The sequence below is a fragment of the Sus scrofa genome, chromosome 14, assembly GCF_054392235.1.
Source record: "Sus scrofa isolate SSC_HxYL_T2T_F1_AM1 chromosome 14, Sscrofa_HxYL_maternal_Yorkshire_Landrace_v2.0, whole genome shotgun sequence".
NCBI classification, from domain to species: domain Eukaryota; kingdom Metazoa; phylum Chordata; class Mammalia; order Artiodactyla; family Suidae; genus Sus; species Sus scrofa.
This window is the reverse complement of record NC_139396.1, coordinates 69,339,650-69,365,032: the sequence shown is the minus strand read 5'-3', so window position 1 is coordinate 69,365,032 and position 25,383 is coordinate 69,339,650. Positions and strand designations below refer to the sequence as shown.

General features: G+C 52.7%; 2 protein-coding genes, 1 long non-coding RNA gene and 1 other non-coding gene across 11 annotated transcripts in view; 1 reads left to right on the top strand and 3 right to left on the bottom strand.

The window, feature by feature from the left end:
• Positions 1–15,523, top strand: part of PATZ1 (POZ/BTB and AT hook containing zinc finger 1) — an 18,807-nt gene extending 3,284 nt beyond the window's left edge. The window contains exons 2-5 of one of the 8 annotated variants that reach the window (XR_014825952.1): positions 294–357; positions 1,580–7,055; positions 12,590–12,662; positions 14,034–15,523. Coding sequence is in view for 6 of the 8 variants with exons in the window: in XM_021073093.2 (XP_020928752.2) it covers positions 294–357; positions 6,884–7,055; positions 12,525–12,662; positions 14,034–14,449 (790 nt within the window). In the remaining 2 variants the exon portion in view is untranslated. Of the gene's footprint in view, positions 1–293; positions 358–1,579; positions 7,056–12,524; positions 12,663–14,033 lie in introns of all 8 variants that reach the window. The other 7 variants (XM_084993844.1, XM_084993843.1, XM_084993840.1 and 4 more) reach the window with 7 other exon arrangements.
• LOC146396647 (uncharacterized) overlaps positions 5,505–25,383 on the bottom strand; it is a 35,562-nt gene continuing 15,683 nt past the window's right edge. Inside the window, exon 2 of the long non-coding RNA XR_014825970.1 lies at positions 5,505–5,839. This is a non-coding gene — a long non-coding RNA (uncharacterized LOC146396647). The remainder of the gene's footprint in view (positions 5,840–25,383) is intronic.
• On the bottom strand, positions 11,933–25,383 carry LOC110256709 (uncharacterized). Its single transcript, XM_084993866.1, has 5 exons — positions 25,341–25,383; positions 20,921–21,056; positions 19,385–19,629; positions 15,714–15,790; positions 11,933–14,499 (listed from the first exon to the last, which is right to left on the bottom strand). Exons 2-4 carry the CDS (start codon positions 21,050–21,052, stop codon positions 15,718–15,720), a joined length of 450 nt encoding a protein of 149 aa, XP_084849992.1. The 5' UTR covers positions 21,053–21,056; positions 25,341–25,383; the 3' UTR covers positions 11,933–14,499; positions 15,714–15,717.
• On the bottom strand, positions 13,318–14,029 carry LOC110256708 (uncharacterized; the record flags this gene model as incomplete). Its single annotated transcript, XR_014826903.1, has 1 exon — positions 13,318–14,029. It is a non-coding gene; the product is annotated as an uncharacterized LOC110256708 (transcript).

Below are 25,383 nucleotides of genomic sequence, written 5' to 3'. Positions count from 1 at the left end.
AAATTCCCCCTCCCAGAAAGGCTGCAGCGAGGCAGCCCGGTCTCATTCTAAAGCCACCTCCTTGGGTCCTAGAAATTATTGAGTTTCTGGTGGGGGGAGGCGGGTAGGCAAGGTCAGAGACGAACACCCAATCCCTCCTCTAGAGAAATCCAGGGCAGAGAGGTGGTGACTTGTCTTTGTCTTGCTGGGGTGGGGTGAGAGAGTCCTCTCCAGCAGTGGGGAGGGTCTGGCCAAGTTTGTAGCCCAGTCTCTTGAGGTCTTGTTTTAAAGTCTCTCCTGGTTCTCTTTTCCAGGCCCGATCACTTGAATGGACATATCAAGCAGGTGCACACTTCTGAGCGGCCTCACAAGTGTCAGGTAGGGGCCGGGCAGGGTGGAGATGGGCTGAAAGAGAATGCTGCTGTTCTCGCAGCCGTGGCCACGAGCCAGCTGATGTGTGTGCTGGGCCACTGGCTGACCACCGCTGTGCACCCCTCCCCCTCTGTCCCCCACCCTCCGTCTGCTCTCCTCCTTTGTTCTTCCCCTGGCCCCCTCCCTCCCACCGCTGATGTCCCCTCCTTTCTGGTTGCCGGGTCCTGGTTCCCAGCCCGTCTAGTCTTTTTGCTCTGTTGCTTAGCTTTCCTCTCCTGACATTTGCCAGCTCCTTGGATGGTGGGCCACATTGCACAAGTGTTGTCCTGGGGGCACTGGCACCCTACTGAGCCCAGTTTCTGGTCCCTGTCTATTGGCAGGGTCCACTTTGGGGTGGGAAGAGTTTCTAAAAAGCTCCTGGTGGTCCTGCCAACAACTCTTCCCCTTGTATGCCCAGCAGCTTGACCCAAGTTGGAGCTCTTTCTGGGGCCCCTCAGCTCAGGGCACCAGGCAGTGGGGGGGTGGGGAGGTGAGGGAGGTAGGGAGTGGGCGGTCTCCTCTCCCAGCACTGTTAACCCATCCCAAGCCATGTGTGCACACTGCCAAGGGTTCTGAGAACTGGAGAGTGAGGTGGTTTCCTGTCCTTGAGTGGCAGTAGGTAGGGTAGGCGGGGCAAGGTTTGCACCCTTGTTTTGTCTGCTTGAACAATATCTGGGGGCCCGGCGGTGCCCAGAAAATTGAGCTTTCTTTCCTGGCCACTGAGCATTCCTGTGTGGGTAGAAAACATGCCTCTGTCTTCTCTTTGGTTGCCCCCCTTTCCCTGGGCCAAGTTCCTGCCTTCTGAGCAGGAGACAGAGTTGTGGGTGCTGACTGCAATGTCTGGTAGGGTGACCTGCTTCTCTTTATCCTGTTGGTGGCAAGGAGGGAGGGCTCCGGGAGATTGCAGGGAGGGTTGGATGTGCTGTGGTAGGAAAGAGAGCCCCCAGGGGCCAGGTGTGATAGTGTTCTCAGACAGCCAGGCTAGGTGGCTTCCCTTCCCTGAGGACAGCGACCCAGGGGTGGGCCTGCTGGGGTGCATCTGTGCCTCACTGCCTCCTCTCTCTCTGTCTCTGACTCTCTCATCATGGAGCACAATCTGACTCCCTGCAGAGTAGGAGGAGCCCAGAGGGCAGTGGGGGCATGCCCGGTGGCCTGGGGGGGTAACCTGCACTCTCTGCCCTTTTTCCAGGTGTGGGTTGGGAGCAGCAGCGGCCTGCCGCCCCTGGAATCTCTTCCTAGCGACCTGCCATCATGGGACTTTGCCCAGCCTGCTTTGTGGAGGTCGTCCCATTCCGTTCCTGACACCGCCTTTTCCCTTTCTCTAAAAAAGTCCTTCCCAGCCCTCGAAAACCTGGGCCCAGCACCCTCCAGCAACGCTCTCTTCTGCCCAGCCCCGCCGGGATATCTGCGGCAGGGCTGGACCACCCCAGAGGGCAGCCGGGCCTTTACCCAGTGGCCTGTCGGCTAGCCGGGGCCTCCCCAAGAGGGTTTTCTGGGGAGGGGCCTGGCAGTGGCGGTGATCTGAGCTCTTTGCTTTTGGGAGAGGCCGCAGAGCGGTTCCTGCTCACTGAGCCCAGCTCCTCCCTGGGTGACCTGGACTCTTTCCCAGCTCAGGGGCCCTGGATGGACAGGGCAGCAAGGAGCTCCTTCTTGGGTCCCCCTATAGCTTCCATGTTTCTTTCTGGGTTCTCCTGCCTTGTTTTCCCCCCTTAGCAGATGGTACCCCTGGGTGACTGTCCTTGGCCTGGAGGTTGGTGCTTTTCTCGGGAAGTAAGCTACCAGCTTATATGCTTCCCCTCCACTGGCCCCACCTCCCCTAAGGCACGGGGTTTTCAGGCTGGGACGGGCTGCCCCTCCCCCCACTCTGGGTGTGAGTCCACCTTCAGAGGAGACTCCACCTGGGCCAACCTGCTGCCCTCTTCCCTTCCCACTCATACAGGTCCTGCTTTCATTTCTTGCTAGTGAATTAGATTGTTGTGTTTTTGAGGTTTATTATCAGGTCTACTCAGGAACTAGACTAACCAGTAGCTTTACATTGGGTCACCCCAGTATATGGCTTTGGGGGCTGATAAAGCAGATGTAGAACCCCCTTGGATCCCAGTGGTGTGCCCTTTAGCCCCCGCGGGCTCCGCGGGGATAACAGGAGTGATGATAAAAGTTTTAATTCTAACATTTGAGGCTTTGTGTGTTTTGTCCTTGGTCTGTGTCATAACACTGACATCATTGTCCCTCGTGTCCAAGCCTGCTCCTGCCCCTCCAACACACACTCTCAGACCTGCTGGCCCCACCTCCAGCCCCATAGCCAGAACTCCCCTAACAGTGACCAGCAGGTGAGCGTGGTGGCTCCCAGATGCTGGGCTGGCCGGCCTTCTGTGCCTGGGCTGGGTTAAACAGCCTGGCATCTATTTTGCATGGTGTGTGTGCTGAAAGCGTCAGAGGTGAAGAGATACTCCTGGGGAGTTGGATCCTTGGGTCCCCAGCAGAGCTGGGCATGGGCCATACCTCTTGGTCCCTCCTGATGGCACCATGGACAAAAGGGGCCAGTCACAGAGACTGGTGCCCCAGCCTGAAGGAAAAGTCCACCTGAACATGAGGGCATGGAGGCTCAGCCTTGGCTGTGACACAAATCTCCTTGGGGCTTGGCCTGAGTATCCTTCAATGCCCCAAAGCTGCTGGATCTGTAAGCATGGTGGACTGGAATGTTTCCCCCACATGGAGTTTAGCTGAAGCCCAGAGCTAGAGCAGATCTCTCCCAGTGGCCCCTCCTCTCAGGAGGCTAGTTGGGGTGATATGGGCTGGAGGGCTAGCTCGTTAGAGAAGGAAAGAATTGAAGTAAGAATAAGGGAGCTACACCCTCAAGAAGAAGGGGGCCAGCAAGGCTGGTGGTGCTGGGCCCCTGTGCATTGCCCTTAGGCTTGTCTAGGGCCGTGGAAAAGCCTGCTTAAGAAACTCCCCCTGACTCAAAGGTCACCAAGGGTGGGGTGTGCACTGGTGTCTCTGGTTCCAGTTAGGCCCCGTTCCTGAGCTTTTTAGCCCTTGGGAAGAAAAGCATTAGGAAGTCTGGGAGGGGGAGAGACTAGCAAGGAGGGATGGGAGACTGAATGGGGCTCAGTGTTGAGTGGTGATGACCAGCGGTGACCCAAGCTCAGGTGGCTGAGCTGGGGCCTGGCAGGGGTGCCACTGGGCTGAGGACAAGGCAGCCATTCCCAGCACCACTGGCCATCAGCAGCTAGCTCTCCTCCTGTCAGGGTCCCTCTGCCTCCAGGACAGGAAGTGCCTTTCTCTTGAGTGGCCCTAGCGTGGAGGCTCTGGGTGTCCCCTTCTTTGAGATCCAACTCTCCCCTCAGCCTTCCTCTCCTGGGTCAAGTGACTAAGCTCTTTGTGTTTGGTGGTGCCTGAACTTCTGGCAGGCCTAGACTTGGACTAGGACACATCATAGGTCCTCCAGAAAACCCTGGGGACTTGAGCCACATAAGGTCAGTCCTGGCACAGAGAAGACAACCAGTCCTGGCACAGAGAAGACAACCATCACTTGCTTTGTAACACAGTGAACGTTTTTGTTGTATTTGGGTTTTTTTTCTCAGCGGCATATATACATTCCTAATTATGTTTGCTCAGGCTAAAGTTAGCTTTCATTCCTTGAGAGATAATCAGTGGAGGACAGGGTGGGGGAACTCAATCTGGTCCGGGGTTTTAGTTGTGCTTAGCTAATTCCCCAAATGGATAATCTACTTGTGGATAATTGAGGTTTGCTGTCCATTATCTTAAGTTAGCACCGTATGACAGGCGATGTTTTAAAGTACACATCCCCAAAGAAAGTTGGCATCTCTCACGTCTTTTGGTGGCTCCCTCTTCCAGGGACCATGGAAGACAGAATCCTGCATGTGTACTTTTAGCTGTGTTTTCTTACGTCTGGTGCCTAGTTGGTTCCTTTGAGTTCTGTGGTGTGGACCACACTGCCTCTTATCATTGGAGGGGTGGTCCTCTGGTCACTGTCTGGTAAATCCGGCTCTTGTCCCCAGATAATTCAACAGGTGTGCCCCTCATTCTGGTTTACCGTCTGGTAGGCTGGCTGGAAGATTCAGTAACCCCCTACCCCTCTGTGGCCTATGATTGGGTCACAAAGTCCCTGCCTGGGGTGGGGCCCACATGTGGCCATGAGACCAAGCACCTAGGATGCTTGCTTGCTTGCTTTTTTTTTTTTTTTTCTTTTTAGGTCCACACCCGCGGCACATAGGAGTTCCCAAACTAGGGGTCAAATCGCAGCTACAGCCACTGGCCTACACCGTAGCCACAGCAACGCAGGATCCAAGACACATCTGTGGCCTATACCATGGCTCACGGCACCACCGGATCTGTAACGCACTGAGTGAGGCCAGGGATTGAACCCATATCCTCATGGATCCTAGTTGGGTTTGTTAACTGTTGAGCCACGAAGAGGAGTCCCTCGGATGCTTTTTGAGCCACCTGAGTGCTCAGGTTTCCCTGCACAAATCCTGTCACCTCTCTGTATCGGGATAGCTTTGGCGACCAAATACGCTTTTAGAAACCATCAGTACCTTTCACCAGAAGCTACCTCTGCTGAGGCTGGAGGTAAGAGCACAGGCTCAGGGGCTGATTCTCAGCCTGGCTGCTCTGTATCCTCTGGAGCCTCCATCTGCCCGGTCATAAGTCGGGGAGGATGGGGATACCCCAGGGTAGCCAGGAGGATCTGGAGGGCACTGGCCTGGCAGCAGCAGTGTGTCTAGACTTCTGATTCCCTTAGTAGCTGAGCCCTGTGCTTTGTGCAAATCACTCTCTAGACTTAGCTCCCTCATTTGTCAAATGAATAAACTCAATGTATAAAACAGATGAAAGTGGTACAGTTGACCCTTGAACAACACGGAGATTCAGAGCACTGACCCACTGGGCAGTCAGAAATATGCATGAAACTTAGAGTCGGCCCTCTGTACAAGTGGTTCTTTGTGTCTGTGATTCTGCGTCTGAGGATCCAACCAGCCTCAAATTGCGTGCTACCTTCTTTACCGTCTACTATTGAAAAAACCTGTGGCCATGTGGCCCCATGCAGTTCAAACCCATGCTAAGGGTTAGCTGTATTTCATTGGTATAAATTGTTCTGTTTAAATGTGTAACATTTATTTAAGAGATAATGACTGAGAACAGCAAGGCTGGTCCTGATGCAGATGTTGCGGATTGGGGTCTTCTACTTCCACAGCATTGCACACATTTGTTTTGCCCTTTGACCGAACAGTCAGGCCATAGATAAACGTTATATGTGGTGACAGTGTTGAGATGCTTACCTTGAGGTCTCAGGATCCAGGATACATTTCTATTAAGGGAGCTGGCAGGAGCGCCTCCATTCCAGCCAGTTCACGGGGTGTCAGTTCTTCAGTGAGTTACAGTCTGTCTGTGATGCACTTAACGATGAACGTTGCTTTCTCCTGTGGCTCTAAAACGGTAAACACACACATACAGAAAAAAGTGAGTCCACCTTGACTAGAACCCCTGAGGTACCTCCATGGAACCAAAATAGCTTGAAAGTGATCAGACTCAACTCTTCCGGGGGCTTTCCCCATGTTCCATGGTCTCTAAGGCTGGGGTGGCTGTGCAGGCCCCACTGAAGGAGGGCTGCTGGGGGGAGATCAGGGACTGAGACCAGGTCAGGGGACCTGGGGCTGCCTTCCCAGGGTGTGGTGCTGGCCTGGGCTCCAGGCTGTGTGTTGGTGCTCACACCACAGCCTTCTCTGGCGAGTTCTCTGGGAGGGTCACTGTAGGATGCGTTGTGAGGATGAGCCTCAGACAGGCTAAGCCTGATGTCTGCCAAGCACAGGGAGTACTCAGCCCGTGTGTCTGACCCTAGCACTTCCCCAGATGCCCCAGAGCCTCCGGCCCTCATTCTCTGCTGATTTTCGCATTCGCACAATTGGCATTATCATTTTCTGGGCCACTTTTTCAATACAAACACGCATGGATATTATGAAGAGTAGTCGCTACCTTTTCCTGCCTTGCCTTTCCGTTGCCCTGTGGCTGTGACTAATGTCACTTTTGAATGAAATGAGTAAATGGAATTCTTGTATAAAGCAATGAGTAGAAACCCAGGGTGGAGAAGGTGAGGACTGTTCTGTTTATATGCCAAGAGTTCTTCTGTAAATTATCTTACAGCCAGTGCAACCAGAGTTGGTTCTTAAGTGTTTAATAATGAAAAACGCCCAGCTCTTCGTTTTGCAGACCTCAGCCTGCCATGTAATGGGCGTGTTGGGGAGCCATTGGGAACCAGCTATCCCAGCTCAGGGGTCCTATAAGGAAGGTTGTGGGTATTTAGAGCAGCTTACGTGGCATTCTGGGGAGAAAGCCTGGGCCATGTTCTAAAGTTCCTTTGAATACTGGGAGTCCGTGTGATGGCCAGAAGTTGCTTTGTTTCACAGTGTGCTCGGTTGGGAATCAGCTGTGGGTGCCAGTCTTCACCTCACCCCATTTTCCTTTCTACTCTCAGACCTGCAATGCTTCTTTTGCCACCCGAGACCGTCTGCGCTCCCACCTGGCCTGTCATGAAGACAAGGTGCCCTGCCAGGTGTGCGGGAAGTACTTGAGGGCGGCGTACATGGCAGACCACCTGAAGAAGCACAGTGAGGGGCCCAGCAACTTCTGCAGCATCTGTAACCGAGGTAACCTCCCTGCTATTTCCTCACGTCCAGGGGATGGGCCTGTGCTTGTGTGGGAGGCTGGGGGTGTCTGACCACCCTGCCTCAGACTGCACTCTGTGCACGGCCAGACCCCCGCCACCCCAGGGAATAATAAATGCCTTCCTCCCCCAGCCCCCAGCTAGCTGTTTGTCACCCTTTCCTTTCCCAGAAACTTGGAGTGTGTGGAATGGGAGTTCCCAGGAGATCAGCAGGTGGCAACAGGAGAGAGTGTTGTCCCCAAGCGTGGGTCCGTAATACAGCTGCTGCCTGGGTGGCAGGATGGATGCGTTGAACTGTGTAGGCTGGTGGGAGTTATTAGGCCCCAAGAGGTGGGAGGAAAAGGGTCCTGCTTGAGAGCTTCTGCTGGCTGATCCACTGACATGTGAAAGTCAGCAGCCAGGGAAGGGGGTCGAGTCTGGAGATGAACAAGGGCCAGAACTTTCTAGCACAAATGGGCTGAAAAGCCCAGACCCGGGTAGACTGTGGCCTTGAGGAGAGTGGGAAGTGGCAGGTGCCCTGAGCAGGGCAGTGAGCTTGCGGCCAAGGTTGGCCTAGGTGGCATCTGGCCCTGTGGCCCTGGCATTGTGTTGGATGAGGTCTGGCCTGTCCCTGAGCTTCTGCCAGGGCTTGTTGGCTGTTCGAAGGGCTGAGGTTTGTGTTTTGCAAACACAGTGTCAGTGAAGGAGGCTTGCGTCGTATCTGCCACAGGAGGTCGGGGCAGGTGTCTGGTGAGCGTGAGGATGCTTCTGCGCGGTGTGCTTGCTTTGGCCAGGTGGGGACATGGCTGGGAAGTCCTTTCTCCTGGGACACTCTTGTCCCAATGCTTCTGGAATTCTTGAGTGTGGCTTAGGGATTGAGCACCAAACTAGGAAGCAGGGCACCCAGGGTTTAGCTGGCCTCTCCCACCTTATCCCCGCAGGTGACCTTGAACTCTTCCTTCCCTTCTCTAAGCCTCAGTCTTTTCATCTCTCCATGGGGTTGAGAACACACACCCCCTTGCTCACCTCACAGGGTTATTGTGAGGATCCTCGGAGACCAGGCAGATGAAAGTACTCTGAGCCCCACATGGATGTGCACAAGTGGGAGGCCCTCCTTACACCCTGTAATAGAGTTAGAAAGGACACAGCTGACACTCTGGTTTGGACCAGGCACAACCCCCCTGTAGTCCTCGACTAGAATGTCCTGTGCTGTCTCTGTGTGCTCCAAGGTCACTGGTGGAGGGAGACTGCTGAGTAGCTGGGTGTTCCTGTTGCCTGGGGCTGCACACCTGGGGTTTGCCTTGAAGGCTGCTGGATGCCAGTGTTTGTACCACCAGGAAACCTGCTGTGGAAGCGGGAGGCGGTCATAAAAGCTGCTTAAGCATCTGTCCTACTTTCTGACGTGTCAGTGGAGCCCTTTCTGGCAGGAGCGTCCCCTGGGAAGGTGGCATCGGGGCTGTGCATGGAGAGAGCTATCAGGCTGCGGCTCACCATTCCGACCCGGCTTCCTGACCACGCCCCCCACATAACTCAACACCTGCCACAGCGTGCTATCAGTGGGCTTCTGTCAGGTTTTCAGGGTTGAAGTTCTCAGCCTGAGAGTTGGAGTCAGAAACCAGAGGCGGGAAACCAGTGAGCCTGGAGGAGGATGCTAGTGAGGGGATCAAGATGAAGCCTGGATTACGGGGTTGGGGGCAGATCCAGACAGGCGCGGGGCACAGCCTCTGAGGGCCCCCACTCATGAGGAAAGAAGAGCTGAGAGCAGCAGGGAACAGCAGGGAAAGTCAACCGTTAGGAGACAGCTGATGTGGCAAAGCCAACAACCATTGTTCATCAGGCTTTGTTTTCCCTGGGTTGGTAGAGGACATGGGCAGTAGCCACAGGCTGCGAGGCTGGGTGGGGGTGCCAGGGGAGTAAAACCAGAGTCCACCTTTGCTCAGAAAAGCCAAGACTAGATCTGGATCTTAGGCAAAACAGCTTTGGGTCCCAGAGTCAGAGCAGGAAGTGCCATTCCTCCAGGAGGGCTCTGGTCCACCCACCCAGAGTACTTAGAAGGAAGAGAAAACACTTGGTCTTCATCAGAAGAGAAGAAGGATTCTGCCTCTGGACTCATTTCTTCAACAGAAATAGGAAGACACGACCCCATCCAGGCAGCTTTTCCAGGAAGAGGATAAGGCCACTGAAGACACTTAGACCTGGAGTCAGAATGCAGAGGGTTCTAGGCGGTCATCCGCCTTGCTCGCCACCAAGGCCATGACTACAGGGGAACTGCAGGGATCAAGGGACGTTCTGTCTACAAGGGTTAAACAAAGACTAACATCAGCAGGCCAGTCCACTGGTTAAGGTTGGATCAAGTGATTTTCCAATTGTCCTCTGAGATCCTCCAGTCCCAACAGCTCTTAAGAAGGCAACGTAACCACCTATGTATCTGCCTGCTCTCAGCCACACAGACAACGCTTACCTGTGAAAAATGGGAGAGAGGGGATATGTCCTGGCTGCCTGGCCCCACCCTTGACACAGATGACCAGTCTTTGTCCTAGAGACAAATCAGAATTTGGGCTGAAGCATCTGGAGAGAAGATAATTTGCAGAGGGAGGAGTATGATGGCTCCCTCACTTTCAAGAGGGACATGAGTTGAGTGGGAAGGACCAAGTAGATCACTGCGATTTTCCTGCTTTTTAGGGTCTTTGTGTATGTGCATAGATACTGCTATGGGGGGAAGAGGGATAGCATCTTGGGAATCTGCTTTGACAGAAACAACACATGGACTCCAACATTATTGCTTAAAAGGTAGAGGAAGCCTCCTCTCCAGCCAGAGGTGAGCATACAGCTGGTCGCCAATGCTAGGCATGGATGCAGACAGCCTGCCATCCCCTGGCCTGAGCTGACATGACCTACTCTGTGCCCCTCCAGCTTGGGGCTGCGTTGAGCCCAGCCCCTCCTCATGGATGAGGAGAAGGCAATTCCTGACCCCTGCATGGCTGTGGGAGTTGCCAGAGGCGGCTGGCTTCCGTGTACAAATTGTAGCACACCAGGCAGGAAAGCACAAGGGAGGGGCAGCAGCCTCGCGGTAATAAACTCTCCGCGTCTGGAGCTGGAACGAAGGTGGCTTGGCCCCCGTGGTGGTGGAGTCATGCGTGGCCCCAATGCCTATGTCAAGCCGCCTCTTTGGTTCTTGGTTCATCAGTGGTGAATGGGCAGGTGAGTTTAGGATTCCGGCCAAATATGTCTGGCTTCAAATATGTGTTCTCAGAAACTCAGCTTCTGTTTTATTCTAAAACTTGGCGGCCAACCTGCTCTGTGTGTAAATTCTGGGCTTCAGTGGCAGCTGTGGATCCACGCCTACCATCCCCATGGTTCTGCTATAGATAGTAAGTAGTCTGCAGCTGGGGTGGTGTCAAGGGGACCCAGCAACATGGTCCCCAGACTGTTTTTCAGGAAAATGCAGGGAGCTTTCATTGAGCATCTGCTGTGTCCCCGGCACAGTTCTTTGCACAGGGAGTAAATATAATAGTTCCTGGAGCTCCTTCCCTCCTTTCCTCTCTTTTGATTGCAGCAGCCCTGTCCTGGTGCTCCATGGAGAGGGCTTCAAACCATTCAAGAACCCCACAAAGGATTGAAAAAACAGAAAAAAAAAATTACTTTCCAAAGTAGTATCCATCAGTCAGAAAGTCCTGATACATTATGCTAGTTGCTGGGGTCACAGCACCATCCGCAGGGCAGGGCTTATCTGCTCCTTTCTGACTATAGCCTCCCTCGTAGGAGAGTTTATGTGGGTCCCTTGTGAGCCAGCCTGTCCCTGTGCTTGGCCCCAGGCATACCAGTCGGTCACAGCACAGATGGCGAGCTCCACCACGTGGGGCAGGACCAGCATCTGGTCCAGGAGGGTCTTTGTCAGGAAAGGAAGGAAAATCCACCCAGTCCCCATTTCCCTCCAGAACCACCGAATGCTACTACCATCAGGGGAATGTCTGTTAAATAAGATTACTGCAGGTCAGCCCCTGCCTATCAGCAGCTTCCATTCTAATCCACCAACATGGCAGAGAAATACAGGAGTGTAAATGGTGATACAGAACCTATTGTGAAGAGTCCAAGGGAATGTTCCTAGGGCCAAGGCCAAGATGCAGGGACATTAGAGAGTCTGCCTGGTGGTGAAGGACCGAATAGTGGCACATGGTCCTAGGGTTGGAGTCCAGGTGTTGCCATTTAGTGGCTGTACATTGGCCGCAAGGCACAGAACAGTGCATGCGGTGCACTAGGCCTGGCACACCTTTGTTGCATGATGAAGGTGACCTTTGTTGTAGTCCTGGCAGTGTTGGAAAGGCTGGGCCAATTCAAGACTTTTTTAAAACAAGTCTTGTGCAGACGGGACACAGCACTGTCCCGTCTCCCCAGTTAGTAGTGAATCCTACAGCTACTCTGTGACTGCAGTTTAACCAGGGAATAAAAATACCTGAGGATCTGGAGTGGACTAAAGGGACACTGTCAGGGCACTGGCCCCCCGGAGGGCCTTCTGCCAAGAAGCTGTGGTTCCTGCCAGCGGCACTTTCGGATCCTTGACTGGGGAGATTTGATGGCACAGTTCCTTCTTGCGAGACCAAGTGGAAATCCGTTGACCAGCCCACCTGGTTGCACATCCTCGGACTGTGGCTGCAGCGGAAGTTGGCCCACAGTCTGTTCTTCCCAGCGTGGGGTGTCTTGAGGCTCAAACTGGCTGGAGCATCTGGGCTGGGATGGAGCAGCTCCCTGAGGGCAGGACTGCCCCTCCCCCAAATAAAGACAAGGATTATCCCTGTTTATTTCTTCCTTAATAAGTGAACCTGATGGATCCTCCAAAACCAAACCAAAAAGATCACCATGAATAAGAAAGGACTGCACCCCTTTAACGTAACTTCCTGTTTTTTATTATCCTTCAAAGAATCTAAACAGTTATTAAATCCAGTTATTCTGAAGGTGAGAAAGTTAGCAAAACAGAGCTTGTCCTACCACATACAAGAAGGGGATTCCCCTCCTGGAGGCATTTCTTTGGGATTTCATCTTGCCTCCCTCCGGTATCTTGTGCAGGAAGTTTATCTTCGCAAGTGTTAAGCAGGCATTCTGCTGGCTGCCCTGGAGCCCCATATCTTTTCATGAATGCATTTCTAGCCGTGGACCCTGCAGCTGGTCTGGGGCTGTGGGACGTCCTCTCAAACTGCTTGTTACTGAGGCACCAAGCAAGCCTAGAGGCATGTGGCCCTCCTTCCAGGCAGCCCTCCACCACAGCCTTGCAGAGAGGGCTCTGCCAAGAAGCCGACTCGAGGAGAGTGCCACCCTCCCTCCTGAGCCAGGTGGCTCCTGTGGTTGCAGCGTTTCTGAGCCAAGGAGGGGCCCCTTCTAGGAAGGCTAGCCACCGCCGCCGGAGGAGAGGCGTGGGGGAAGCAGAGAGGTATCTGTGTGCTGGCCGCGGGATCTCATCTCCTTTTATCTTGTTTAGGTTTCTCCTCTGCCTCCTACTTAAAGGTCCATGTTAAAACCCACCACGGTGTTCCCCTTCCCCAGGTCTCCAGGCACCAGGAGCCCATCCCGAATGGGGGAGCAGCGTTCCACTGCGCCAGGACCTATGGCAACAAAGGCAAGCGACCCCTTGCTCTGCACTTTGCTTCTCTGCGCAGACTGTGTTGTGGGGGCGCTGGGCCGGGCGTGGGGAGGCGGGAAGGCTGCCGGCTTGCTGGCTGCCTCCAGGAGGCTCGAGATTTGAGTGGCAGTGGCCTCCAGGACACAAGTCACAGTGGGTACCTCACTCCAGGGCAGTGAGCGAGGCTTTAGGGCACTGCCGAGATCTAGTCCCCGCCTTCTCTTCCCTTGCTCCTGGCCAGCCCCCATGTCTGGAGCCCTGCGGGATGCCCGGGCCCCAGGCAGGAGGAGGAGGCCTGCATGATGAGGGTCCCTCTGGGCCTGTCCATTGCCTGTGGCCCTTTAAGGACGGCTAGGAGCTGCGGCCGAATGCTTTCTTCTCCTTTGACCTTGTGGGCAGGGGGAGCCGAGGTGGTTGGTTGCTGTGAGCAGCCCTTTCTGGAGAGCCTCTGGCCACGTTTGTGAGATGCATGGCACTGACTCCGAGTTGGTTTGCATAGAGCTCCCTAGGCCCCACCTCCACTTGTTGATTCAGATTGCTCTGTGGTGTTTCAAGTCGTGTTGCCTTGGGGATGACGCCAGGGGCTTGGCAGACGGCAGAGATGGCATGCTCCACGCTCCCATCACAGACCTCCCTTCCCGGCATGGCGCTCTTAGCCCAGGCAGGAAGCTGCTGATTGTGCAGGACCCACGTTTGGGCCAGGCAGGCACGTCAGTGAGGGCCGTCTGCAGGCCCAGCTCGTCCTGGGCCCTGTGTAGGGACTGCCAGATGGTGGAGTTGTTCAGTTCCTTTGAAGCTCTGTGCTTTGACCGCTTGGCCTGGAAGGGTTCTGGCAGGCGGAGGCAGTGAGGGCAGGGCTTGTGTTTGCAGCGTTGGGAAAAGGACTGGCTCTGACTCAGCTGTTGATGGGGTCTGCTCAGGCTGAGGGGCCTGTGGCTCTGGTCCAGCCTTGCTAGGGTGCGGCCCATCTGGGGCCAAGGTGAGGCCACTGATGTACCCCCAGCATCCTCACAACAGCTGTTGGACCCCAGCAGCTGGGGGTGTCTGGGTTGCCCTGGGCAGAAGCAGTGGAAGCCCCCTCTCCGTACCCCTTCCTCGAAGCAGGCCGAGATGGTGGTGAGCAGTACACGTGCGCTGCATGAGGAGTCCGCGGCGAGGGAGGCTGGCAGCCCCGGGCCCTGCTGTCTCACCCGTGTAGGCATGCCAGGCTCCCTGACTGGCCAGCTGAACTTCTGTGGGTTCTGCCAGGGCGGTGGCTGGCCATCGGCTGCCCTCCACGAGCCTGTGAGCTGGCCCCTGGTGACCCCTCCAGGAGGGGTGTCCCCAGAGCCCGGCCTCACTGCTCCTCTGTGTTCTGTTTCCTCCTAGAAGGCCAGAAATGCTCACATCAGGATCCGATTGAGAGCTCCGACTCCTACGGCGACCTCTCAGATGCCAGCGACCTGAAGACCCCTGAGAAACAGAGCACCAATGGCTCTTTCTGCGACATGGCGGTCCCTAAAAACAAGCTGGAGTCCGATGGGGAGAAGAAGTACCCCTGCCCTGAGTGTGGGAGCTTCTTCCGCTCCAAGTCCTACTTGAACAAACACATCCAGAAGGTGCACGTCCGGGCCCTTGGGGGCCCCCTGGGGGACCTGGGCCCCACCCTTGGCTCGCCCTTCTCTCCCCAGCAGAACATGTCTCTCCTTGAGTCCTTTGGGTTTCAGATCGTTCAATCAGCGTTTGCATCATCTCTGGTAGATCCCGAGGTTGACCAGCAGCCCATGGGGCCTGAGGGCAAGTGAGGCAGAGGCTTCGTCCCCATGGAAACGCCACTGGGGACAGCTGAGAAATGCTGTGAATGCGGAGGAAGTGGTGTCTTTGGGTTCTGTAGCTGAGAGATTTTTATTCGTTTTTAACTCCCCCTCCAGCCCTGTCACCCCTCCCCTCCCCTGATGGTCTTTAGAAATAGATTCTCATCTGATACTCAGCAGAAATATCTGCGAGACCTGGAATGGGATGAGGGCAGAAAACACTACACAGGCCTCCAAGGCAGCACCAGGGCCAATTTCTCTAATGGGTGGAAGCTGGAACTGCCGGTGCTCAGACCCTTGTGACCCCCAATCCCAAACCCACACCTGACAGCATCCTGGGACCTCGGTGATTTGGGGTCCCCTCCCCCTTCTCTCATCTCTCCATCCCCCTTCTTATTATCCCTCAAAAGAAACCACAGCAGGGTCTCCACCCATTACACCATGATGATGCCCAACTGTTTTTAAGAAAGCTGGAAGCCTACAGCATCCCATGGACCATGGGGTGAGTGTCCTCTGAGAGCCCTCTGAGCTTGACCTTTGACCTGGAGGGTCCCAGACCTTTCTGAGCCCTGCCTAAAGGCTAGCATTTTACCACTAGGACAAGCTTAGCAATTGAGGACACCCCTACCCCAAATTCCAGTTCTTATGTGATTTTAACCATTCAACTTGCTGTTGGGTTTTAATTCTCTAATTATTATTATTATTGTTATTATTTTTTAGGACCAGTTGTAGTGAATTGCTACTGAAAGCTATCCCAGGTGATACAGAGCTCTTTGTAAACCGCAGTCACACATTAGGGTTAGGATTAAACTTTGTTTAGATGTACCATAATTAACTTGGCTAGTTGATTGTTTGAAGTCTATGGAAGAAATAGTTTTATGCAAAATTTTAAAAATGCCAGTCTGGTCAGGGAGGTGGGGGTTTCAGTGCTGTCGGAAAGCAGGAGGGCTGTCAGGTAGAGACATCATATATCTCGGTTGTATCACATGTGAGCAAGCCCAGGTTGACCCTGTGATGTGAATTGATCTGACCAGACTGTATTAAATACGTTAGTACGTTACTCTACCTGCTCCCCTGAGTCTGTTTTTTTAGCCATGGGGATTTGGGATCCAGAGGGTGGCAGTTTGTGCCCCTGCACCCGGTGGGGGTGGGACCCCTGGAGACCTCTCTTCCTCTTCACTGCACAGTCCCACTTTCCACTGGGATGGAAAGGCAAGTGTTCCCACTGTGGACTCTGCTGCCAGCATCCACCCACCTGCTCACACCTTGTCTTCACTGTCCTGCATCTCAGACCCTGGGGATACTGTAGTGCACAGGACACCCTTGCGGAGCCTAAAGGGAGAGAGACAGTTAACTAGTAAGCACTATTAACCATAGAGTTCAGATAAGAAAACTTGGGCAAGGAAGGGACAGGGACAGCAGGAGAGGTGGTGGGTGGTCCAGGCTGGTGAGAGGCAGGGGCTGTGACCCTGAGAGGGAGAGCTGGAGGCAGAGGGGAACTTAATGGGACAAGGGCAGGGAGGAACTCCTCAGGGGGTTCTAAGGAGCTCAGCAACTTGAATCTCCACCACCCTTTGTGGCCCACAGGGTTAAGTAAGAGGCTGTCGCACCCTTAGTGGCCAGTGTATGAGAAGAAGGGGGACAGAATGGCAAAGAGGCAGGAAGTGAACACATGCAGAATTCACCGGAGCAAGAATCAGCCTGAGGACCCAGGTAGATGGACTGTAGACTGGCATCTTGAGAAACCCTGGGGAAGAAGTCCCTGAACTAAGAGAAACAGCATTTACACCCAAACAGGTAGAAAAAGAGTGACAAAGGGGAGAAAAATAAATAAACACTGACCAGGAGAAGCAGAAAAGCACACAATGACTTAGGTCCACAGTAATATCAGTAATGTCATTGTTTTGGCTTAAAGGCAAAGACTAAGCTGTACTTTTTTTCTTTTTTTCCTTTATTTATTTTTTTTTTAGGACCGTACCTGTGGCATATGGAGGTTCCTAGGCTAGGGGTCAAATCGGAACTACAACTGCTGGCCTACGCCACAGCCACAGCCACACCAGATCTGAGCCACATGTCTGCAACCTACACTGTAGCTTGTGGCAATGCTGGATCCTTAACCCACTGAGTGGGGCCAAGGATTGAACAGGCATCTTCATGGGTTCGTTTCTGCTGAACCACAATGGGAACTCCCTTTGTCTTTTTTCCTTTTTTAAAATTATTATTATTACTATTATTTTTGTCGTTTTTAGGGCCGCACCTGCAGCATATGGAGGTTCCCAGGCTAGGGGTTGAATCGGAGCTACAGTTGCCGGCCAACACAACAGCCACAACAACGCCAGATCCGATCTGCATTTGCAATCTACGTCACAGCTCACAGCAACATGGGATCTTTGACCTACTGAGCAAGGCCAGGGATCAAACCTGCATCCTCATGAATGCTAGTTAGATTCATTTCCACTGAGCCACAATGGGAACTCCGCCCTTTTTCTTTTTTTAAAATTTAAATATAGCTGACGTACAATATCATGTTAGTTTCAAGTATACTACATAGTGATCTGATTTTTGCATACATTATGAAATGATCACCATGACGAGTCTAGTGACCACCTGTCCCTTTATAGTCATTACAATATTATTATTATTATTTTATTTTATTTTATTTTTTGTCTTTTTGCCTTTTCTAGGGCCGCTCCTGCGGCATATGGAGGTTCCCAGGCTAGGGGTCCAATTGGAGCTGTAGCCACCGGCCTAGGCCAGAGCCACAGCAACTCAGGATCTGAGCCGCGTCTGCAACTTACACCACAGCTCACGGCATCGCCGGATCCTTAACCCACTGAGCAAGGCCAGGGACCGAACCTGAAACCTCATGGTTCCTAGTCGGATTTGTTAACTGCTGCGCCACATGGGAACTCCCAACAATATTATTGACCTTATTAAATATACTGTGTGTTATACCCCTGGTGCTTATTTGTTTGTACCTCTTAATACCCTTCACCTATTTTATGCCCCACCCCACTGCCTGGTGGATTTTTAAAAAACCTCTGAGCATCTACATGAAATCTTGGGTAAGTTGCTGGGTTCTACAGTATGCGGATGGAGGCTTTGGGCCCTTTAGGGGTGAGTGTTAGGGGAAAGGGCAGGCCTGCAATGCTGAGGCCCTGTGGAGAGGCAGCCTTGACCACTGAAGAATATGCCAGCCAGGACACCTGGTGGGCATTAAAGCAGAGGACCAGGCCTTGAACCATGGTCTTGACTAGAGACATTCTCAGTCCTGCCCCACAAAACCCCCAATTACATCTGGACAGGCAGGCACCACAGCTAGGAGCAAGACGAAACAACAAAGCAAGTACAGCTCCCAGAGGTCTGGGCAGTATGTGGAGGCATCCCTGCCCCCAGCCTCGCACTACCTCTGAACACCCTGCTCTCCAGACCATAGGGAGAAAAGCTGTGTGTGTGTGTTAAGGGTGGGATGATTCATCCTGGCCAGAGGGGAAGAGCCTGTGCTTTGCCTGTCCGGCTCCCCTACCTGCTCACCACCAGCCCTGGGCAAATCTGAGCCTGGTTTCCTCACCAGTAAAACAGGCTGTGAAGCCTAAGGAAGCATGAGTTAAACTCTGTGCCACCCTAAGGTGGGTTCCACTCTCCCCCTCCTGCAGGTGAGCAAACAGGCTGAGAGGTGGAGGCTCCCCTGCCTGCCTCCACCCCTGTCATGTAGGAAGTGGCAGAGCCAGGATTCAAACCCAGGTCTGACTTCTGACTCCAGAACCTCTGTTCCCAAGCTCCAGTGACAGTACCTCTATACACATATATATGCCCACTACTATGCCTGGTACACAGCAGGCTCTGCTTCCCTGCCTGGCCCCCAGGACAAAAGCCTACAAGGGCAGCTGAGGAAAGCTGCAGAGGAAGCCAGGGTCGTGCCCAGGGAGGACCCAGAGTCTGAGCGAGTGAGCACATGCTTCACCCTTAGACTGACCTTCTGGGGTCTGGAGCCTCCCTGGGCCCAGACAGACCTGTCACACCAGCCCATCTGGCCACTGCCCAAGGGCCTGGACCAAGGCAAGGGCACTGGCCTTACCTCCCCACTGCAGTGATTCCCATCTCTGGCCCTGGCAGAGGTGAGGAAGGCCCTAGGCACCAAGGAAACCTGGCACATATGGCTGCAGAGAAACATGACCACCCATAGTTGGGAGAAAGTGCAGCCTGTGGCCAGTCTCAGATCGTTTTTACAGTTGTGGCAACTCTCCAAGCCTTGGCTTCCTCAGTGTGATGTGGGGATGACAGGTCTGACTTGGGAAGGCTGTAATGAGGCTTAATCATGTGCATCAGGTGCTGAGCATCCAGCAGGATCCCTTGGGCATGAGTGCACTTCAGCCCCTTCCCTGGTCCCCCCGTTCCTGCTCTCTGCCATTCACCCTCCAGAGCCTTGTGGGGCCCCCAAACACTCTCCACAGCACCTTGCCTCCTGGACTCCCTGGTTCCAATCCCACACTTTCTACTTGGGGTGCCCCAAGCCCAAGCCCCAACTTGCGCTCTTGTTTTTCACATCTCAGGCCTTTATTGTGTCATCCTGCACAAATATCCTGTTCCTAACAACAACAGCCATGATAATAATGACACTAAGTGCCAGGTGCCCTTCTAAACATTTTACACTTATAAATCTGTTTGCCTTCACAATCGCCCAAGGAGGTATGTGCTATTCTCACAATTAAGCAGCTTGCCCCCAAACACATGGCTTTAAGTGGTACAGTGAGGACCTTCACTGAGGCCCAGAGTCTGCATCTGCACTAGGGCATGTCCCAGCCACCAGGCTCCACACCCAGACCTCCCCTTCTCAGCATGTCACACCTGGTCCTGGCCCCAAGCCTTGGAACACCCCCAACCTGGGAGGATCTTCCTCCACAGCCCTGTGCATCTGAATCTTACTGTTTCCACGGCCTTCTTTGCCTCTGTCCTCCTATGACCTTCCAGAGTGCCACATGTGCTCCTCCCCAGGCTGTCCCCACTGTGTCCTGGGTTGTGGTGGTCTCCGCAGGCAGCCAGCAGGTGCAGACCTCAGCATCACCTCTTTCTAATGGGTGACCTCTGGCAATTATGTCTCTGTTTCCTCGGAGAATGAGGATAACAGCTGTTACTAGGGCAGCTGCTGTGAGGGTTAAATGGGCGGATACCTGCAAGGCACATTAGGAAACACTCAGAAAGCTCCCTTTTTGAGTTATCTCCTCCACCAGCCTACACCTGCACAAAAGTGCACAAGAGCAGGGAACAGGCAACTGCTCTAAAGAGCCAGAGGGTAAACATCCCCAGCTTTGTGAGCTGCGTGGTTGCTGTCCCAGCTTCTTCACTCTCTGCTGTCCCAGAGCTGCCAGGTACAGCCGATACAGATCTGCACTGCTGGGGCCCAACAAATCTTCACTGATGGACTCTGAAATTTGAACTTTTTTTCTTTTTAGGGCTGCACCTGCGGCATATGGGAGTTCCTGGGTTAGGGGTTAAATCAGAGCTGCAGCTGCTGGCCTACTCCACAGCCACAACAACGTGGGATCCTAGCCATGTCTTCAAACTACACCACAGCTCACAGCAATGCCAGATCCTTAACCCAGTGAGCAGGGCCAGGGATCGAACCCACATCCTCATGGATACTAGTTGGGTTCTCAACCCACTGAGCCACAACAGAAACTCCTGAAATTTGAATTTCAAATACTTTTTACATGTTACAAAATACTCTGATTTTTTCCCAACCATTTAAAAATGTAAAGATCATTCTTAGCTCATAGGCTGTACAAGAGCAGGCGGTAGGCTGGATTTTATAGAGCCTGAACAGCTGACCAGCTTCTCCCTTGCTTCTCCAGGCTCCTCCCGGCTTCAGATCTTAGTTTTCACCCCGACTCCAATCCCAGCCTACCTTAGGCTCATGGTTCCTATAAATAAAATGGATCTGATACCCAGAGCTTGTGATTTCTTGGTCTGCTGATCAATCCACTGATCCACTCAGAGTGCAACGTCACAACCCTCAACAAAGGTTGTCCTAAGGAACTGCAGAGCCCACACAAAGGAGGGCCTAGTGTGCCCAGAACAAGAACTGCCCACCTGGTTTTCTGGTCATCTTGTTTCCATCTGTGTCTCCTTTCTGGAACAGGGGCAGAGGAGGCAGGACTAAGGGAAGAGAGTAGGCAGGGGGCTGGCAAGGGGAGGGCTAGGAACAAGTGGGGGACGAGGCCTGTGACCATCTGCTGGGTCCTCCCTGGCTTTCCCGAAAAGGTGTCCCCTGCTGGAGGAAATCCCACAGCTATGCCCTCTCTCACGTTGAAGGACAGTGTCAGCACCTGCCCTGATGTTACCCAAGACCTACCCTAAAGTTACCAGCAGGGCCTTTCCAGCTCTCTCCAGTTCTTATAACCGTACCAGGCCACCCAGCACCAGGCGGTAGGGCCCCCAGAACTCTAGTCTTTCCACACCCACCTCTGCCTGCTGTCTGTGGCCACCTCCTGACCCTCCTGGGACCTCTCCAGGGGGCCTGCTGGACACCAAGAAGAGGCCCTCACAGGGGAGGGTGCGGTGGGGGAGAACAACTGCTGGATCTGCATCTCTCATTAAACTGTGTGAAAAGAAATGCCAAACATTTATATTAGAGGCTAGTTGTCCTAAGGAATATGTGTCTTTGGAAGACCAGGCAGTGTACAGGTAGATGCCTCCAACTGCAGCTTCTCTGTGGGGCTGGGAATGGGTGCACAGGGAAAGCTACTGCCCCACTCAGTCTGGGCCCTGCCTCGGCCAGTCTACACTGGGCAGAGGGCAGAGCCTGCAGCACGGAGGACGGATGGACGGATGGACACCTCTGCCTCCTTCAAGGGCACTGTTCTCTTCTGCTTCTGTCCTCTTCCCATGCCCTCAGCCTTCTGGATGTTCTGAGGTCCATGCTGAGGAGCCCAGACTACTTTTTTTTAAAAGATTTCTCAGGATGATGATAAGGTTGGCCCCTGCTCTTTTGCAAAGCTTTTCCACCCCCTCCAGGAGGGAAGCAACTTTCATGCTCACACCACTGCTCTATGCCACACACCGTGTTGGGGCCTCACGCACATCAGCGACCCTGTGTAGTGGATCATGTTTCATCTCATCGAGGCCTAGAGAGGTCAAATATTCGCCAATGCCACACAGCTGTGCAGGGACAGAGTCAATCCCTGAATCCTGAACTGTCTGGCTCAAGAACCCTAGGCCCCAGCACTCTGTTCCATCTCCCTGTTCTGCATATATTTCTCCTTTTATATCATCCTTTTATGGATCTATCTCCCTGTATGAGGACAGTTTTTTTGCGAATAGGGCTCATGCAGAGGTAATTCATCTCTGTAGTACCAGTACCTAGAAGGTTGCCGGGCACTTAGCAGCTGCTGATTCATTCAACAGATGGTCTGAGTTGTTACTGTGAGCCAGAAGGGACTGAATTCCTTTTCTTTTTCTTTTCTTTTGGTCTTTTTGCCTTTTCTAGGGCCGCTTCCTGCGACATATGGAGGTTCCCAGGCTAGGGGTCTAATCGGAGCTGTAGCCGCCGGCCTACACCAGAGCCACAGCAATGCAGGACCCAAGCTGCGTCTGCAACCTATACCACAGCTCATGGCAACGCCGGATCCTTAACCCACTTAGCAAGGCCAGGGACTGAACCTGCCACCTCACGGTTCCTAGTCGGATTCGTTAACCACTGTGTCACGACGGGAACTCCTGAATTCCTTCTCTCAAGATGCTTAAGCACCCAGAGCAGGACAGGACTCGGGACACACACACGAGCAGATGTCTGAACCACAAGAGAGAACGTGGTGAGAGGTGAAGGCAAATAAATGCTCCGATGGGGAGTAACCTGTGGTGCAGAAGGTTAAGGATCCAGTGTTATCACTGTTACGGCTTGGGTTTGATCCCTGGCCTGGGAACTTCCATATGTCATGGGTGTGGCCCAAAAAAATGCTCTGATGGTTTGAGAAGGTCTGAGACGTGCTGGCTTTAAAGCAGGACCCTGGAGCCCACTCAGGACTCAGACATGTAGGGATGGGTGTAGAGGCAGCAGGGGGGCTCAGAGAAGGGAGGACATAGGAAAACTTGAAATCCAAATACCAGTCAACAAAGTGACAAGTACCTTCATGTTACCAAGTGAGAAAATGGCAATTTCAGACTGTGTAGGAGATGCTGGAAGAAGTGGGGCAGCAACCAGACAGTGAAGAAGAACTGGTCGGGGCAGACCACACTCTGATGGCTACACAGACATTTCCCCAAGAGGAATTATGCAGCCAGGTATAAATAACAAGTCTTCTTCTGTTAAAATAACAAGTAGCCCCATTCATCGAGCACATAACCCTTCTGACTCTCATGATTGTTAAGGGTCCAGTGTCTCTATTTCACACATTAGAAAACCAAGGCTCATAAACCTCACCCAGAATAAAAAGCCTGAGATTTAAAGTCAGAAGATCTTGGTCCGAGGCCTACTCTTACTTTCCTATGCTGATGGCAGAATTTTTTTGGAAAACAGTTTGTTAGAATTTATGAGTCTAAAAATGCTCATATTCTTTAAATTCTACTTGTAGAAAGCTCTCTAACAAAATAATAGTAAAGCACTTAATACACAAATACGTATGCAAAAAGTGAAAGTAGCATAAATGGCTGGTTAATTATACAAACACTTAAAAATAATTACAAAAATGTTTAACACCATAGAGGTAAATGTTTATATTGAAAAATTGTTATGAGAAAACAAAATTGCCTAGGTGGTAAGGTCTGAACAATGTGAAAAAGATGCATGGAAAAAAAGACTAGAAGAAAATGCACTTGCAACTAGTTTACTGGGGCATCTTACCTTGTATAAATATAATCCATTTTTATATTTTTCAATAGCTGCCCTCAGTAACACTACGGCAAACCCCTCTTTCTCACTGGCTAGCTGTTTTTTTTAAGGGCTGCACCTGCGACATATGGAAGTTCCTAGGTTAGGGGTCAAATTGGAGCCTCAGCTGCCCGCCTACACCACAGCCACAGCAACTCGGGATCCAAGCTGCATCTGTGACCTATACCACAGCTCAGGGCAACATTGGATCCTTAACCCACTGAGCAAGGCCAGGGATCAAACCCGCATCCTCACAGATACTGGTCAGGTTCATAACCTATTGAGCCACAACAGGAACTCCTGGATAGCTTAATGATGGGTGCCAAAGATTCTCAACTATTTTCAGAAATTAAAATAGTCTCCTGGTATTTCAGATTCATTAAAAATATTTACACAAATAAAACTACTTAAAAATGTTCATCTCGGAGTTCCCGTTGTGGCGCAGTGGTTAACGAATCCGACTAGGAACCATGAGGTTGCGGGTTCGGTCCCTGCCCTTGCTCAGTGGGTTAAGGATCCGGCGTTGCCGTGAGCTGTGGTGTAGGTTGCAGACGCGGCTCGGATCCCACGTTGCTGTGGCTCTGGCGTAGGCCAGTGGCTACAGCTCCGATTCAACCCCTAGCCTGGGAACCTCCATATGCCGCGGGAGCGGCCCAAGAAATAGCAACAACAACAACAACAACAAAAAGACAAAAGACAAAAAAAAAAAAAAAAAATGTTCATCTCAAGCTCCTGTTCAAAGCTCTTGCCCTGCCCCTCCTGGGGAGGCTGGACCTGGCCATGGCCCTGGTGGCTTTAGTGGAGGGTAGGAGAACATGGCCTGTCCTCCACCACTTCTCTACTTGCCCCTCCCTGTGGTGAGGCTGTGGACAATGAGGGAGCCCTCTCAGAAGTGGCCATCTCATGGTGATTGGCTGCTGCTCTTTGAGACTAACTGCTTGTTGCCTTCCTCTGTGTGGCAGCATCCAAGAACCAGGTCCCTTATACAGAACCTTTCTGAATCTCAGCTTCCTTGTCTGTAAAATGGAAAGAAAACACACTCCCTTACGTGGGTGATGTGAATACAGAGAAGATAACGTGAGCGGGAACACTGTCAACTGTAAAGCACAATGTGACAGCATTAGCCACTATTATTATTCCTTTGAGCAGCCTCTTTGAAATGACTACTCTTATTGAAGTGGATACCTTCACTTGGAGAAGATAAAAACAGAACTGGTGAGCTTTCCCTCAGACTTACTGTTCTCCAGCACCCACTTCTTAGCCAAGGGCAGCACCTTCTCCAGGTGACAGTGAGCAGGCCAGGCCTCTGGAGGTGGCCTTGGGCTCTTTCCTCCTCTCACATGCAACAGTCACTCTACAGCAGGCCCTGCTGGCCCAACCGTATCTACAATCCAGCGCTCCTTCTCTTCTGCTACCCCCCATCCAGGCCACCTCACTCCCTCCCTCCCTCACTCCCAACCTTGCCTCCCTAGGATCAGTCTCCACACCACAGCTGGAGAGTCTTTTCAAGTACAAGTTAGTTCATGTTACTCTTTACTCCAAACCCTCAATGGCTCGGCTTTTCATTTCACTCAAAGCAATCCAAGTCCCTCAGCAAGGTGTACAAAGCCCCTCTCGGACCTGCCCTTACTCTCCAGCTCCAGCTGCACCAATCTCCTTGCTGCTCCTCTCACAAGCCAAGCATGCTCCTGCCTTGGGGCCTTTGCACTCACCAGCCCCTGCCTGAATACCTGTTCCAGAGAGTCACAGTGCTTACTCCCTCACCTCAACAGTTTTTCTCTCTGACACCCAATTGAAAACAAGGCACTCCTACCCTACCCCTTTCCCCTGATTCTTCCTCCTTCTTAGTACTTAGCACCCCTGACACATTATATACTCATTTGTGTATGGTCTACCTCTTCCGTTAGAATGCAGGAATTTGTCCATGATGATGTCCCCACCACTCAGCACAGAAATTTAATCCCTTCCATACATTTCACATTTAAACCTGCCCATGTCCATTAGCAATTCTCATACCCTGAGGTTCTTCTGGATTGGGCTCCCTTCTGTGGGGAAACTC